The sequence below is a fragment of the Oncorhynchus masou genome, chromosome 12 (assembly GCF_036934945.1).
Source record: "Oncorhynchus masou masou isolate Uvic2021 chromosome 12, UVic_Omas_1.1, whole genome shotgun sequence".
Taxonomy (NCBI): domain Eukaryota; kingdom Metazoa; phylum Chordata; class Actinopteri; order Salmoniformes; family Salmonidae; genus Oncorhynchus; species Oncorhynchus masou.
The window spans coordinates 92069833-92086315 of NC_088223.1; the positions used below are offsets into that span (position 1 = coordinate 92069833).

The 16483-nt window shown below is 43.0% G+C and overlaps 1 protein-coding gene across 1 annotated transcript; it reads right to left on the minus strand.

Annotated features, from left to right (window-relative positions):
* Positions 1 to 3852: 3852 nt before the first annotated feature.
* On the minus strand, positions 3853 to 16167 carry LOC135549252 (pterin-4-alpha-carbinolamine dehydratase 2-like). The gene is made up of 4 exons (XM_064979279.1): positions 15995 to 16167; positions 13987 to 14118; positions 5258 to 5338; positions 3853 to 4039 (listed from the first exon to the last, which is right to left on the minus strand). The coding sequence occupies exons 1-4, from the start codon at positions 16091 to 16093 to the stop codon at positions 3944 to 3946; spliced, it is 408 nt and encodes a 135-aa protein (XP_064835351.1). The 5' UTR covers positions 16094 to 16167; the 3' UTR covers positions 3853 to 3943.
* Between the last annotated feature and the right edge of the window lie 316 nt (positions 16168 to 16483).

Consider the following 16483-nt stretch of genomic DNA (forward strand, 5'->3'; position numbering starts at 1 on the left):
CATTAACATATAGCCTACTTGTTGGATGGATTGAATGTGCATTGGTGTCTAGCTGTAGACTAGTTGTCTAGTAATATTGGTGTCTAGCTGTAGACTAGTTGTCTAGTGATATTGGTGTCTAGCTGTAGACTAGTTGTCTGGTGATATTGGTGTCTAGCTGTAGACTAGTTGTCTGGTGATATTGGTGTCTAGATGTAGACTAGTTGTCTGGTGATATTGGTGTCTAGCTGTAGACTAGTTGTCTGGTGATATTGGTGTCTAGCTGTAGACTAGTTGTCTGGTGATATTGGTGTCTAGCTGTAGACTAGTTGTCTAGTGATATTGGTGTCTAGCTGTAGACTAGTTGTCTAGTGATATTGGTGTCTAGCTGTAGGTTGTCTAGTAATATTGGTGTCAAGCTGTAGGCTAGTTGTCTAGTAATATTGGTGTCTAGCTGTAGACTAGTTGTCTAGTAATATTGGTGTCTAGCTGTAGGCTAGTTGTCTAGTAATATTGGTGTCTAGCTGTAGACTAGTTGTCTAGTAATATTGGTGTCTAGCTGTAGACTAGTTGTCTAGTGATATTGCTGTTTAGCTGTAGGCTAGTTGTCTAGTGATATTGGTGTCTAGCTGTAGACTAGTTGTCTAGTGATATTGCTGTTTAGCTGTAGGCTAGTTGTCTAGTGATATTGGTGTCTAGCTGTAGACTAGTTATCTAGTAATGTTGGTGTCTAGCTGTAGGCTATTTGTCTAGTAATATTGGTGTCTAGCTGTAGACTAGTTGTCTAGTGATATTGCTGTTTAGCTGTAGGCTAGTTGTCTAGTGATATTGTTGATCATCATCAGCTGATCCAGGAAAGAAAACAAATATTGGTAGAAAATAAAGCTAAATAATTGGTTGAGTACTTCTGGCCACAGAGAACAACAGTGCCCCTACGGTGCACCTGAAAAACAAAGCAATGAGCATCGTAAACAGCTGACCGACAAAAATAAACAATGATAAATCAATATATAAATCTAATGCATTGGAACAAAGGTTATTTTCATGAAGGACACATGGAAAACAACTGGCAAAAATGAGGAAGTACAAAGGAAAATCTATGCGTTAAAGGAGCTTAGCTGGGAGCGAAATTCAGAACTACTGAGTGGACAACCCCTTACATAGAACTAAATGGTGCAAACCATGACAGAGAGGTGGGGGGGGGGGTGTTAGTTTAATTTGGAAGCTTTTATTTTCTTATTTACCACTACATTTTAGACAAATAGGACAATGGTTAAATTAGCATTATTTAGAGACGCCCACACCCAAATTAGACTTTTGTTCCATTTAGGGGAGATAACGTCTCATTCAGGGGAGCTGAACCACCCCCCCCCAGTTCCCCTGTAATTTGCACCTTGTTCGCTTCCACCGATTTGTGGGCCTTCTATATCCAGGTTGCCTCCGGTTTATATGAACCAACATCACATGCGCACTAGCACTCAGTATGCACAGGGAGCAGCGCAAGCAGCGACGATGTCGTCACGTCATCCAGAAACATGTCAAACATTGGATGAATATATTCATTTTTTTTTTTTTTAATCGGCCTCAGCGACACAATTATTTGAATAATTCAATGGATGTTTCGTGAATTGTACATTGTTTCAAATAGCACTTACACAGCCTGGAGGTGTGTTGGGTCATTGTCCTGTTGGAAAAACAAATGATAGTCCCACTAAGCGCAAACCAGATGGGATGGCGTATCGCTGCAGAGTGCTGTGGTAGCCATGCTGGTTATGTGTGCCTTGAATTCTAAATAAATCCCGACAGTGTCACCAGCAAAGCACCCCCACACCATAACACCTCCTCCTCCATGCTTCACGGTGGGAACTACACATGCAGAGATCATCCGTTCACCTACTCTGCTTCTCACAAAGACATGGCGGTTGGAACCAAAAATCTCAAATTTGGACTCATCAGACCAAAGGACAGATTTCCACCGGTTTCTTTGCAGCAATTCGACCATGAAGGCCTGATTCACACAGTCTCCTCTGAACAGTTGATGTTGTGATGTGTCTGCTACTTGAACTCTGTGAAGCGTTTATTTGGGCTGTAATTTCTGAGGCTGGTAACTCTAATGAACTTATCCTCTGCAGCAGAAATAACTCTGGGTCTTCCTTTCCTGTGGCGGTCCTCATGAGAGCCAGTTTCATCATAGTACTTGATGGTTTTTGCGACTGCACTTGAAGAAACCTTAAAAGTTCTTGACATTTTCTGGATTGACTGACCTTCATGTCTTAAAGTCATGATGGACTGTAGTTTCTCTATGCTTATTTAAGCTGTTTTTTGCAGTAATATGGACTTGGTCTTTTACCAAAAAGGGCTATCTTCTATATACCACCCCTACCTTGTCACAACACAACTGATTGGCTCATAACGCATTAAGAAGGAAAGAAATTCCACAAATGAACTTTTAACAAGGCACACTTGTTAATTGAAATGCATTCCAGGTGACTACCTCATGAAACTGGTTGAGAGAATACCAAGAGTGTGCAAAGCTGTCATCAAGCCAAAGGGTGGCTACTTTGAAGAATCATAAATATAAAATATTTTGATTTGTTTAACACTTTTTTTTGGCTACTACATGATTCCATACGTGTTATTTCATAGTTTTTGATGTCTTCACTATTATTCTAAAATAACCAAAAAGGCCAAATATATATAACTGCAGTTGCTTACCAAGAGTACATTGAATGTTCCTGAGTGGCCTAGTTACAGTTGTGAACTAAATTGTCAAGACTTAAATGGCTGTCTAGCAATGATAAACAACCAACTTGGGCAGATTTGGAAGAGTACAAAAAGAGAATAATTTGCAAGTATTGTACAATCAAAGTGTGCAAAGCTCTTAGAGACCTACCCAGAAAGACTCAGAGCTGTAAATTGTTGCCAAAAGTGATTCTAAGTATTGACTCAGGAGTGTAAATTAACTATGTAATTAATTTTCAATAAATTTGACTTTGTCATTATGGGGTTTTGAATTCAGGCTTGTAACAACAAAATGAGGAATAAGTCAAGGGATATGAATGCTTCCTGAAGGCTCTGTACCATGAGCATCATGGATTAAATGTATTGAAAATTAAGGCACATATGTAAACTAAACCCTTTAAAACATTATACTTACAAATATTTGTTTTTAATTGATACAGATTTCTGGTACCAAATTAATCTGTTAAAAGTGCACCTTGGAGATTTAGGCTTGTGATTATACAGAAATCATATTAAAAATGTATCGGAATCATACTAGACACTTAAAAAAACACATTATATATGACTTATGTTGATAATGTACACCTTTAAACTTCTCTAGAGCCAGTAAAGTACAACCGATGGGATGAAATGGGTTAAAGTGAATATCCTGCAATTCTACACATTTTTCCATGAGGCAGAGAGAAAACTTTGCAGTTTTAAATCGTAAATTGCAGTGCATTTATGTAATTAAAAAACATTTTTTAAATACTTTGAGCGGAATAGTCGAGTAAAAAAAAAAAAATGTATAATTGGTGGGAGTACTGTGGATGCCAATATCCCGGTCAGCTTCCCATGATGCCTAGGGTTCAGTACATTAACAATATTACATTGTATTACACACACCAACTTATTACAGGGATTTGTTTGGCCAAAAGTAATTTTATCTGGTAGTAACATTCATAAAAAAAAATTTAAAAAGTAAAACAATACAAATATTTTTGGAGCTGGCAGCAGACACCCTGCACTACCTCCAGGGACCTGCAGTGGTCCGCGGACCCCACTTTGAGAACCCCTGGCCTAGGACTGTGCTCTATTTAATGATTAATTCCAACTGTAAGATAGAATTACATCATGAATGTGCATTTCATAAAAATGATTAGGCCTACACATTATAATGAATACATTTTTATTTGAAATAGAAAGTTGTACAACAATCGTGTGACATATACAGGAGGAACATCTACATGGACAAGGTAACTTGGTCAATAAACTTGGCCATCTTGATATCCCGTTTGGACAATCCTCCACAGTCATGCGTAGTTAGTGTTATCTGGACCTGAAAACGAGAGAGAGAGAGTGGAGAAAAACAAAGTACGAAGAATCATTTGTATTTTACCTTTTATTTAACTAGGCAAGTCAGTTAAGAACAAATTCTTATTTTCAATGACGGCCTAGGAACAGTGGGTTAACTGCCTGTTCAGGGGCAGAATGACAGATTTGTACCTTGTCAGCTCGGAGGTTTGAATTTGCAACCTTCCGGTAACTAGTCCAACGCTCTAACCACTAGGCTACCCTGTTCTCATATGACATATGAAAACAAAACAACTAAATGTTCCTCTAAACAAGATCATAGTTACAACACATCCATATCACAGGTACTGCATTACAGTGCTAGAGGCATCACTACAGACCCTGGTTCGATCCCGGGCTGTGACCAGGAGTCTTATAGGGCTTAGCATCGTCCTGGTTAGGGTTTGGCCGGTGTCAGGCCGTCATTGTAAATAAGAATTTGTTCTTAGCCGACTTGCCTCGTTAAATAAACAGGTTGAAATGATGACCTACACATCCAAGTCATATCATATTTTTTTTCAGTTGTATTTTTTCAGAGCACAGTGGAAAGTATTGTGAAGGGCCCAAAAACCTGTAGACGCTTTAATAAAGAGAGGATTAATGTTGAATTTTTCTCAGCGCAGTTGGTCTGCCACACAGTGACTCAGTGGCTAAAGCTTAAATGCCGAGAGATTTTCACCGTTTGTCATATCAACTGTGACTTATTTCTACACGAGGGGGAAAATACACTTATTAGCAGAGATTTTCCTCAAGAAAATGTCTGAATTACTGTTGAAAGCTACTGCTTTCGCTCAGCAGTTTGACTTGTGTACGATGGCCCCTGAAACATAAGAAAGCCCTCCCTATAGTCTAACAATTGTTTCACGTGGCAAATTCAACTCGAGCAAATGGCAGTTTTTTTGTTGTTGTTTTTTTTACCTTTATTTTACTAGGCAAGTCAGTTAAGAACAAATTCTTATTTACAATGACGGCCTAGGAGCAATGGGTTAACTGCCTGTTCAGGGGCAGAACGACAGATTTTGTACCTTGTCAGCTTGGGGATTTGAACTTGCAACCTTTCGGTTACTAGTCCAATGCTCTAACCACTAGGCTACACTGCCGCCCAAATGGCAGTTTGTGAAGGATATCAAACCATAGCTAATATAAAATACGTATTCAGCAGTTCAACTCTTCAAAATAAGGCAACAGCAGAGTGTCACTATACCTTGTTATAAACGTTGAACCACTCTGGATGGTGGTTCATCTTCTCTGCTTGCAAAGCCACTCGGGACATGAAGCCAAAGGCCTAGGTGAGGGGACCAGGAGAAAACAGAGTCAGTAAGCTGCTGGCCTCATGCTTTCTGAAATTCAGGAAGAACCCCCCCCCCCCACACACACACACACACACACACACACACACACACACACTCTCACTCTCTCTCTCTCTACATCTTTCTCCATATTTCTGGTGGCATGTGTGCACTCCAATCAGAGTCATGCATGAAGGGAGTGATTATGGTTTTTCTAATCTACAAAGAAGGGGTGCAATCCCTCGCTCCGCACCGTGTTCCCACTGTGAATAAATCAGGCAGAGCCATTTCAGAGCAATTTCCCACTGCAATCTCAATTAAGCCCCTAAATACTTCCTCCTCAGTTAATTACATAAACTGAAACGCCATTGTTTACAGGCCATCTCGGCAGCCAGATCTGTAGCTCCACCCACCTACTGACATGACAGGTGTATCTCAAATGACACCCTATTTCTTAGGGACCCTGGTCAAAAGTAGTGTACTACATAGGGAATAGGGGGCCATAGGGCTCTGGTCAAAAGTAGTGCACTATATAGGGAATAGGGCCCTGGTCAAAAGTAGTGCACTATATAGGGAATAGGGCCCTGATCTAAAGTAGTGTACTATATAGGGAATAGGGCTCTGATCTAAAGTAGTGCACTATATAGGGAACAGGGTGCCATTTGGGAGGCATCCGACTAAGCAGAATCAGAGAGAGGAAGTCACGTTTAGTCTTTAGTGTGTTGTAACCAATTTGGAGACCTCCTTTTTCTCCCCGGCATGATGTAACACGATCGGCGAACTTGATCAAATTGGTTATCAAGGAAACCATCTCCTGATCAATTTAAGTAATTGGCATATTCCTGCAACTTGACCCCTTGGCACCAATTTAGGATTGCAGTCAGTCTGCTTTTTGTCAACTCTCATTGGCAATAATGGAGATTATTAAATAGGCTGCCAGGTCAGGTGTTGTCTAAACATTTCCCTCTCTGTGCTAACCAGAACTAATCTGCACCCTGTGACTGACTGACTGACTAGTCAGTCACAAAACCCGACCCTAGGCAACAGTGACTAGGCAACAGTGACTAGGGTCGGGTTTCAATGACGGACTCTTTTGGCATAGAGAAACTACGTCACTACCTACTTCACCACCTTATCCGCTTGAATTAAATACTAAATAGTAGCTATCAAGATGGAGTTTATATTATTTACAGAGTGCAGATGGCTCGTGTTTGCATCAACTACCTTCACTGCAAAGTTTTGTCCTGCAAAGTTTGGTTTCGAATCGCAACGTTTTTGGCATGTCAGCCTCATGATTTGTTGGGAGACTCTCTAGAATTGTTTTCTCCCTCATCGACGTAGACAGTGACATACTGTAGATTCTCTATGCCAAACGAGTCCATCATTGAAACCAGATCTTAGTCACTGTGTTGCCTAGGGTCGGGTTTTCCCGGACTAGTGACTGACAAGTATACAGTAGGTAACAGTCAACCGTGATCATGTTCATTATTTCTTAACTAAGTCCAGTGTTCCTTTCAATGACTTTCACTGAACAAAAATATAATCCCATGTTTCATGAGCTGAAATAAAAAATTCTGGACATTTATCTAAAATTGTGCACAAATTTGTTTACATTCCTGTTAGTGAGCATTTGTTCCTTTGCCAAGATAATCCATCCACCTGACAGGTGGAGCATATCAAGAAGCATGATCATTAACTAGGGTCCACCTTGTGCTGCGAACAATAAAAGGCCGCTCTAAAATATGCAGTTTTGTCACAATGCCACAGATGTCTCAAATTTTGAGGGACCGTGCAATTGGCATGCTGACTATAGGAATGTCCACCAGAGCTGTTGCCAGATAATTGAAATGTTCATTTCTCTACCATAAGCTGCCTCCAACGTTGTTTTAGAGAATTTGGCAGTACAGCCAACCGGCCTCACAACCGCAGACCACTTGTAACCACGCCAACCCAGAACCTCCACATCCACAGACCCCGTGTAACCACGCCAACCCAGAACCTCCACAGACCCCGTGTAACCACGCCAACCCAGAACCTCCACATCCACAGACCCCGTGTAACCACGCCAACCCAGAACCTCCACATCCACAGAGTAACCACTCCACCCAGAACCTCCACAGACCCCGTGTAACCACGCCAACCCAGAACCTCCACATCCACAGACCCCGTGTAACCACGCCAACCCAGAACCTCCACATCCACAGACCCCGTGTAACCACGCCAACCCAGAACCTCCACATCCACATACCCCGTGTAACCACGCCAACCCAGAACCTCCACATCCGGCTTCTTCACCTGCGGGATCATCTGGGGGGGTGCGGAGGAGTATTTCTGTCTGTAATAAAGCCCTTTTGTGGGGAAAAACTCATTCTGATTGGCTGGGCCCTCAAAAGGCCCACCCATGGCTACGCCCCTGCCCATTCAAGCGAAACCCATAGATTAGGGCCTAATTTATTTATTTCAATTGACTGATTTTGTTATATTAACTGTAACTTAGTAAAAATGGTTGCATATTGCGTTTATATTTAAATATATATCAAATACGTGACCTTTTTGTAGGCTATAGAAATGGGCCTATATGTGTACAGGTATGTTGTAAGTTCTGTGGCAAGGAGGGAGGTCTCCTTAGGGCAGTAGAAGAAGGGTGCGTCCCAAATTCACCAGAGCGATAGGGTTCTTGTACTTCATTGGGGAACATAGAGACGAAGCCCAGTGTGGTTTAACCAAGGTCACCCAGAGGTCATCGCAACACCCCTCGGACAAGAGAAGGCACAACCCTCAGCTCCGACTGACACCAAAAGGTCAAGAGGTCAAGGACTCTCCCGCTACGGACCCGTGTGTTGAACTATCACGAAGCCTACCATTGGAACACACAACGCACCGGCCTGTTGGCCACACTACTACAGCCCACAGACCAGCTGTCAGTTTCTGCTAATTTGACGTGACACAGCACAGACCCCCATCTCAAATAATCAGAAACACCCAACAGACGGGCCAGTAGGCCCTGGTTCCCCACGCACCGCTTTTTGACTGGCATTTCTGGGCTATTACCGCCGTGATTGTCATAAAACACTGGATGAGACCATTTGACGTCGGAGAGCTTTTCCCTCGTTGCGGCCGGGGCTGAAACACAGCTCTAGCTTCAAACACATGTGCCTGACATTTACAGATCGTTTTCCACCGCCTCGCGGTCCAAGGCTTAGGGACGCCTGGATTCTCTGCCAGGAGTAAGTGCATGCAGATTGTGCCACTCACCCCCCCTCCTCCCCACCCGCTCCTCTACTCTCTCTCTGGTGATTACATTACCCTCCAAGACCCATCAACACTAACGCTAGCTTCAAAATGTTCATAACTCCACACACACACATAGACAGACAGACACACACAGAGACAGACAGACACACACAGAGACAGACACACAGAGAGAGAGAGAGAGAGAGAGATCACAAACGGAATGATGGTGCTGATGACCACACCCCCTTTACATTTCCCCCTCCTCTCGGTCAGAAGATACATTCCATTGCCTCATAATTGGCTTCACATTGGCTCTCTCGATGGTACAGTAGTGCGTCAACATTGTGTTGTTGTCAAGACGTTCAAAGGACACATGATCCACACTTAATCCCATGGGATTAACGTTCATACCATCGAACTTTAATATTTCATGAAAATAAGCTTAATTCTATAGCTCTGACAAATGTTCATAAAAAAAACGTCAACTCCTATTTGTGTAAGGTGTTGTGTAATTGTCTTCTACTACAGGGTTAACAGACGCTCCATAACTAACAAGTCATTGGCTCCTCCTCAATAGACAGCGAACGTCATGGCCATCTCGTCTTACCAAGACTGATAGGCCGATTATCTAACCACCTCCGCTTGGGCGCCACACCTCGCAGGTCCCCTCCGGCCATTTCACAACGCGAGCAGCTCATATCAGATCAATGGAAGGATTCCTGCAGTTCCCAGGGAAAGTGCCATTTCATTTGAGACGACACAGGGGAGGGGGGGGGGGGGGACTGTACTCCACTGGGCAGATTAAGCCGATTTAGATGTACGAAAACTTACTCAATACAAACAGAGCCCTTAAATGAGAGGGAGAGGCTTGAGAGAGAGTCGGCGGAGAGGGAGGCAGGGAGCACCTCTCAGAATATAAAAACAGGGGATCAGCCTCGTACAGAGTGGCCCTGGGGGATGTATCAGCCTCGTACAGAGTGGCCCTGTGGGATGTTGAGGGAGCTGTGCAGAGTGGCCCTGGGGGATGTTGAGGGAGCTGTGCAGAGTGGCCCTGGGGGATGTATCAGCCTCGTACAGAGTGGCCCTGGGGGATGTATCAGCCTCGTACAGAGTGGCCCTGGGGGATGTATCAGCCTCGTACAGAGTGGCCCTGGGGGATGTGAGGGATCAGAGTGGCCCTGTGGGATGTTGAGGGAGCTGTGCAGAGTGGCCCTGGGGGATGTTGAGGGAGCTGTGCAGAGTGGCCCTGGGGGATGTTGAGGGAGCTGAGTGCAGAGTGGCCCTGTGGGATGTTGAGGGAGCTGTGCAGAGTGGCCCTGGGGGATGTTGAGGGAGCTGTGCAGAGTGGCCCTGGGGGATGTTGAGGGAGCCGTGCAGAGTGGCCCTGGGGGATGTTGAGGGAGCTGTGCAGAGTGGCCCTGTGGGATGTTGAGGGAGCTGTGCAGAGTGGCCCTGGGGGATGTATCAGCCTCGTACAGAGTGGCCCTGGGGGATGTTGAGGGAGCTGTGCAGAGTGGCCCTGGGGGATGGTGAGGGAGCTGTGCAGAGTGGCCCTGTGGGATGTTGAGGGAGCTGTGCAGAGTGGCCCTGTGGGATGTTGAGGGAGCTGTGCAGAGTGGCCCTGTGGGATGTTGAGGGAGCTGTGCAGAGTGGCCCTGTGGGATGTTGAGGGAGCACAGATAGTCAGACAGATAATATCCTCTGGAGCTGAAATGCAAATGTATTCCACTCACAGCTCATGTCTGTGACCCAGGACAACCACAGATACAAACAAACTATTTGTAAGGTATTTTCTGATTTTATTGAACAGATTAAGAGGCTGGCTGTGGGGAAAGACAGCGAGGTCATGTCAATGGGCAGTAGGCCCAGATTGGAACCTACGCCAACACCGTAGACGTGTGTGCCGCAGGTGGAGGCTGTGACATTACCGCTAGACCAGCCAGGCCAGAGATAGATGTATCTCTATGGAGACAACCCTACGGGACAACCAGGCAGCCGGGCCTCCCTGATATTACATAGAAGCGCCTAGACATGCCAGTGATTTAAACCTTTACCAATGGCATCGCCTTGTTGACAAACACACACACACACACAAAACAAGTTTGTGAACTTTGAACTTTGTCTCATTGGCTGAAAATAAAAGAGAGAAGATTTCTCATTCCTTAGCGGTTTGGCAGCAGCTCCTTCTGAAGAGAGAATCATCACCAGCCACCTTGTAAGTTTGAAAATAACATCCATTTGGCTTTAATGCGTGGTTACAGCTTTTATAGAGAGATTCTGGGGTCATGTCCCATATGGCACCTGATTCCCCCCAGAGCTCTGGGAAAAAGTAGTGCACTAAATAGGGAATATGGTGCTAAAGTAGTGCACTAAATAGGGAATATGGTGCTAAAGTAGTGCACTAAATAGGGAATAGGGTGCAATTTGGGATGTGGACTTTTATCAAGGCTCGGGAGATAAAAGCTTAGACTTTTCTCCTTGGTGGATGAAAGAATGTTAAGAGGTTGATGGAATGTGTCATTGATTTAACTCCAGGTCACAGGTCATGGAACAAAACGATATAGCTACTGCCTATGTTGCCTCTTAAATTCAGACATTAAAATACTGTCATTTGTATCCATCTGCTTCCCACTCCTCAATGAGAAACAGATGACTGTTAAATTATTATTATTATTTTTTAAATCAAATCAAGGAGTTTAGATTTCTAAATATTAATGACTACAGCTATAAAAGTAAAATGCACATACTGTATAAATAATTATATGAGCATCGAAATATAACAAGAGACATTTCCACATGAGACCGTTTAGATGCCAGTCAACAAGCACTGCTTCAGAAAAGGGATTTCAACGTTCAAAGGGATTAGATTTTCCTCCGGCTTGACAAGGAAAATAACTCACATTTACTTCTCTGACTATTACAAATAAGAATGTGCTGTACCCAACTCTCTGTAGATAAATTACTACTGGTTTTTGTTACAGCATTATTTATGACAAGACTTCCACTTGCTGCTGTAATCAAAGTTAATAAACATGTTAACTAAAACCCCACTGTCTTGTTTATTCCTGATTGGCAACTGTGAGTGGCACACAGCCTTCACTGTCCTCCACTGTCCATCCTCTCTGTTTTACACATGAATTGATGGGTAAAATACTAGCTCCCCCCAGAGGACAAGTGTGGAAGGGATCCCTTTATGGAAAAGGGATGTGTGACTCATTAAAAACTCATGGGGATCTGATTTCGTCAAGCCCATCACTTGGAGATAAGTGGCAAATGGAAATGAGCCAGCAAGTCACTCTTCATCCCCCCTCTGGTAAAAGGCCCTAAAGAACAGCCATAGAAGAAAAAAAAACGAACACAAATTGTGAAAATATATAAAAGAGAAAAGAGGGAGGGAAAAAAATGGACGAGATGTTAAATTGGAGCAACTGAAGCTCGTCCCCATTCACCATGAGGCACAAACAAGGAACAGAGAGGGAGGGAGGGAGAGAGAGAGAGAGAGAGAGAGAGAGGGAGGGAGAGGGAGAGAGGGGAGAGAGAGGAGAGAGAGGGAGGGGGCGAGGGAGCGAGAGAGAGAGAGAGAGAGAGAGAGAGAGAGAGAGAGAGAGAGAGAGGGAGAGAGAGAGAGAGGGAGAGAGGGGAGAGAGAGGAGAGAGAGGGAGGGGGCGAGGGAGGGAGGGAGCGAGGGAGGGAGGGAGCGAGGGAGCGAGGGAGAGAGGGAGAGAGGGAATGTTGCAAAGCGGGATTGTTCGTGGTTTCCGAAGCAGATGAAACATTTTAACCAATTTGATTGTTTGTGAAAGAAATAATTCTGATCAAAATCTCAATTGCTGCCAAATGCCCCTCTGGTCTGCCTCATGTTAATGTGTTGTGGCATGTGGAGGTAAGAGGAGAGGCTTTAGAGCCAGAGAGGGAGATGGAAGGGGGGGGTCAGAGCCCAGCCTGTGACTTCAAAAGCAGCAAAGTGTAAAAACAGAATATGTTAGGGGCTAAAACAGCTAACCACTGGATCAACGTCCGCTAAGTGGCCTTGAGATGCTTCACTTTACATCTGGAAGAGCAAAAAGAGATAAATTTACAACTTTAAAAAATGATAAAACATGGACCTTGTGAAAAACACAACTTCACATTTCCATTTTCTTGGTCCTTGGTTTGAAGGGAGCAGATGGATTTTTAAGGTCACTCTGCTGATTGAGATACATGCATCTGCACTGTTCAAAATATGTTTTAAACTCATTCCTTACTCATTGAGAAAATGTTGACTCACAAGCAAAGGTGTAAAAAAACTACAACCTAAAGAACCGAGACTACTTATCTCGTATGAGGTTGGAAACAGGAGAGCGTCATTACACAAAAAGTACCTCACACACCTGGAGGCCGTCATTTGTAAATAACAATTTGTTCTTAACTGACTTGCCTATTTAAATAAAAGGTTACATTTAAAAAAAAAAAAATAGAGAATTATATATATATATATATATATGTGAATAACCCACCACGGGTTAATGAGAAGGGTGTGCTTATATATATATATATATATATATATATATATATATATATGGGATTACACACTCCAGACAGGACTGATTGAAAAAAAAGGGGAGGGGGGGGTCCCAAAAACCTGTCCCTCCCTCACTGCACCTGCAACCAATCAGCTACAAAATACACATGAATTTGTCTGTTTCCGATAGTAACTATTCCAGCTGTCTTTCTCCTGATCCTCCGGTAACAAGCCTGAAGTCCACCGCCCCCAAAAGAGCAGTATACCAGGACTAGGAAGTCACTACCTTTAGTGGAGGGAGAGAGACAGACACACACACACACACACACCCTGTACCAAACTAAGTGGGATATCGCACTCCAACCGTCTCTACAGAGCTCTTCTACTACAAATGCCATGGAAGGTGTAACCATGACTTGTATTAACTTCTACTGGCAGGGGAAATAGACTCATAGGTATAGCAGCGGGTGTCACATGCAATAACACGAGATGATGGTGCTATTCCATTGGCTGCAAGGGTAGCTGCCAGTTTACCCTTCCCTACGGAAACGCAGGGCCATATATATATATATATAATATATATACATTCCCTAATCTTTGAGTAGTTTGTACCGATATATATTTAACATTGTGACAATAACAGTGGAGCATGGAAATAATAACAGAAAAAAAAAAAGGTTTACATCCAGCTCCATGCAATGGGACATTCACTGCAATGGATAGGGGGGGGGGGGGGTAAGCTGACATAGCTGTAATAACATTAACCCTGTTCCGTATGGCAGTGGGGTTTCTAACATACTGACCTAAAACTAGGCTTGGGGGGGGTCAGAATTAGGTTGATGGTGTTAACTTTATTGTTAAGAGGATGAGGGTGTGGATATGGGGGGGGTTAGAGGTCAGAGTTCACACCTGATTAAAGGTTTTGAAGTGGAGCTCTTTGTAGATGGCATCCCGCTCCTCCACCTCTACCCAGCCAGTAGCCTTCAGCTCCATTAGCAGCTGTTCTCTGTCAGCTGGGGGCAACCAGTTGGGGTCTCCAGACTGAAGGGACAACAGAGAGAAAACACAGTGGCTGTATATAGAATCATGTGTAAAACGACCTCTCGGGTGCATTCGGTGAAGTTAAAATGTTCCACAATATTGCATATAGAAATGTAACGAACAGACAGATGAGTTCAACACAATACATTCTATATGGCCAGTGGGGGTCTCCAGTAGGCTGTCAATGTAAATAAGAATTTGTTCTTAACTGACTTGCCTCGTTAAATAAAGGTACCATTTAAATTAAATTTAAAAAAATGTATATGAGCATTCTGTTACGAAGTTCACCCCTGAACCCTGGTCTGACCGATTTTATTAGGTGAAAATCAGTGGTGTAAAGTACTTAAGTAAAAAATACTTTAAAGTACTACTTAAGTAGTTTTTGGGGGTATCTGTTACTTTACTATTTATATTTTTGACTTACTTTTACTTCACTCCATTCCTTAAGAAAATGTTGTACTTTTTACTCCATACATTTTCCTTGACACCCAAAAGTACTCGTTACATTTTCAATGCTTTGCAAGACATGAAAATGGTACAATTCACAGACTAATCAACAGAACCTCCCTGGTCATACCTACTGCCTCTGATCTGGTGGACTCACTAAACAGAGAACATCCCTGGTCATCCCTACTGCCTCTGATCTGGTGGACTCACTAAACAGAGAACCTCCCTGGTCATACCTACTGCCTCTGATCTGGTGGACTCACTAAACAGAGAACATCCCTGGTCCTCCCTACTGCCTCTGATCTGGTGGACTCACTAAACAGAGAACATCCCTGGTCATCCCTACTGCCTCTGATCTGGTGGACTCACTAAACAGAGAACATCCCTGGTCATCCTTACTGCCTCTGATCTGGAGGACTCACTAAACAGAGAACATCCCTGGTCATCCTTACTGCCTCTGATCTGGTGGACTCACTAAACAGAGAACATCCCTGGTCGTCCCTACTGCCTCTGATATGGAGGACTCACTAAACAGAGAACATCCCTGGTCGTCCCTACTGCCTCTGATCTGGAGGACTCACTAAACACACATGCTTTGTTTGTAAATAATGTCTGAATGTTGGAGTGTACCCATGGCTTTCAGTAAAAATGTAAAATAAACAAGAAAAGTATGCCATCTGGTTTGCTTAATATAAGGAATTTGAAATGATTTATACTTTTACTTTTGATACTGAATTATATTTTAAACCAAATACTTTTATAATTTTACTCAAGTAGAATTTTACTGTGTGACTTTTACTTGAGTCATTTTCTATTAAGGCATCTTTACTTTTACTCAGGTATGATTGTAAGGTATTTTTTCCACCACTGGTGAAAATGATCAGATAATGGTTGATTTAATACGTCTGCCATCGACCAGCTGAGAGGTATATGGTTATAACCGTTTTTTCCCTGTACATTCCCTAATCTTTGAGTAGTTTGTACCAGCCAGTGTATATTCAATGACATTATGGAGAACAGAGCTACTACTATTAGCAGTGCAACAGGTTGCACGAGAAAGACCCATAAATGCAACTCAGCAATGTACTGCTCAGCAATGTCACTATACCACCTGCTGGAGAAAATAAAGTATGACGTGCCTTTAGCCACTCCCCCTTCTTCATGACGTACAGTATTTTGCAACAAAGGTGAAAGTGTTACGTTGTGGAAACATAGTGATAGTCAAGCTCTTCCACGATAAAGATATATTGTTGTAATTTTTTTGAAACGGTTGCACAATGACACATAAAACGCTATCGCGGTTCTCATTTAAATCGTATTGGGACAGTTGCAGCTGTCACGTTGCAAATCTAACGATGCTATTTGCTGCAATGTACTCAACGACTACTAAATTAGTATTAATGTTATCGACCCAGCCAGCAGCACTTACCATTTTGGATATATATCTGGGCAGTAGTACGTTGCCCAGTCTCTGATATGCACACGGCCATACACTGCTAGCCCTGAGAGTAAACATTAACCCATGCATAACATTTGGTCAACAGATCTATCCTCGTGCCCTGTCCCCGCTCACAAGTAGTCAACCGTTTAAAAAAAAATGTTCCACTAGATAGCACAGCCACAAAGTCAGAAATTGGCTATATCGTCAATAATTATACAATTAAAACGTAGCTTTTTATTCTTCATTTAAGGTTGTGGTAAGGCATACGGTTAGCAGTGTGGTTTAGATTAGGGTAAAGTTTAAAATCACATCAAGAAGATTTTTTTTTTTGAATTGGGCGGGGTTTATGACTTTGTGGCTGTGGTAACTAATAGCGACCATTTAAAACGGTGGCTGCCTGTGAGGTTGCCTGATTTAAATAATAAATTAATAAATAAAAACTCTATTGTCCAAGTCCTTTTCAAATTGCAGGTTATT

Bases quoted from the DNA above. Each gene is read 5' to 3' on its own strand.
- LOC135549252 (XM_064979279.1), bottom strand. From the start codon at position 16,093: ATGCATGGGTTAATGTTTACTCTCAGGGCTAGCAGTGTATGGCCGTGT. The intron at 5,339-13,986 runs GTGTGAACTCTG...CCCCTCACCTAG, and splicing joins ACTTCAAAACCTTTAATCAG to GCCTTTGGCTTCATGTCCCG. The intron at 4,040-5,257 runs GTATAGTGACAC...TCTCGTTTTCAG, and splicing joins GGTTCAACGTTTATAACAAG to GTCCAGATAACACTAACTAC.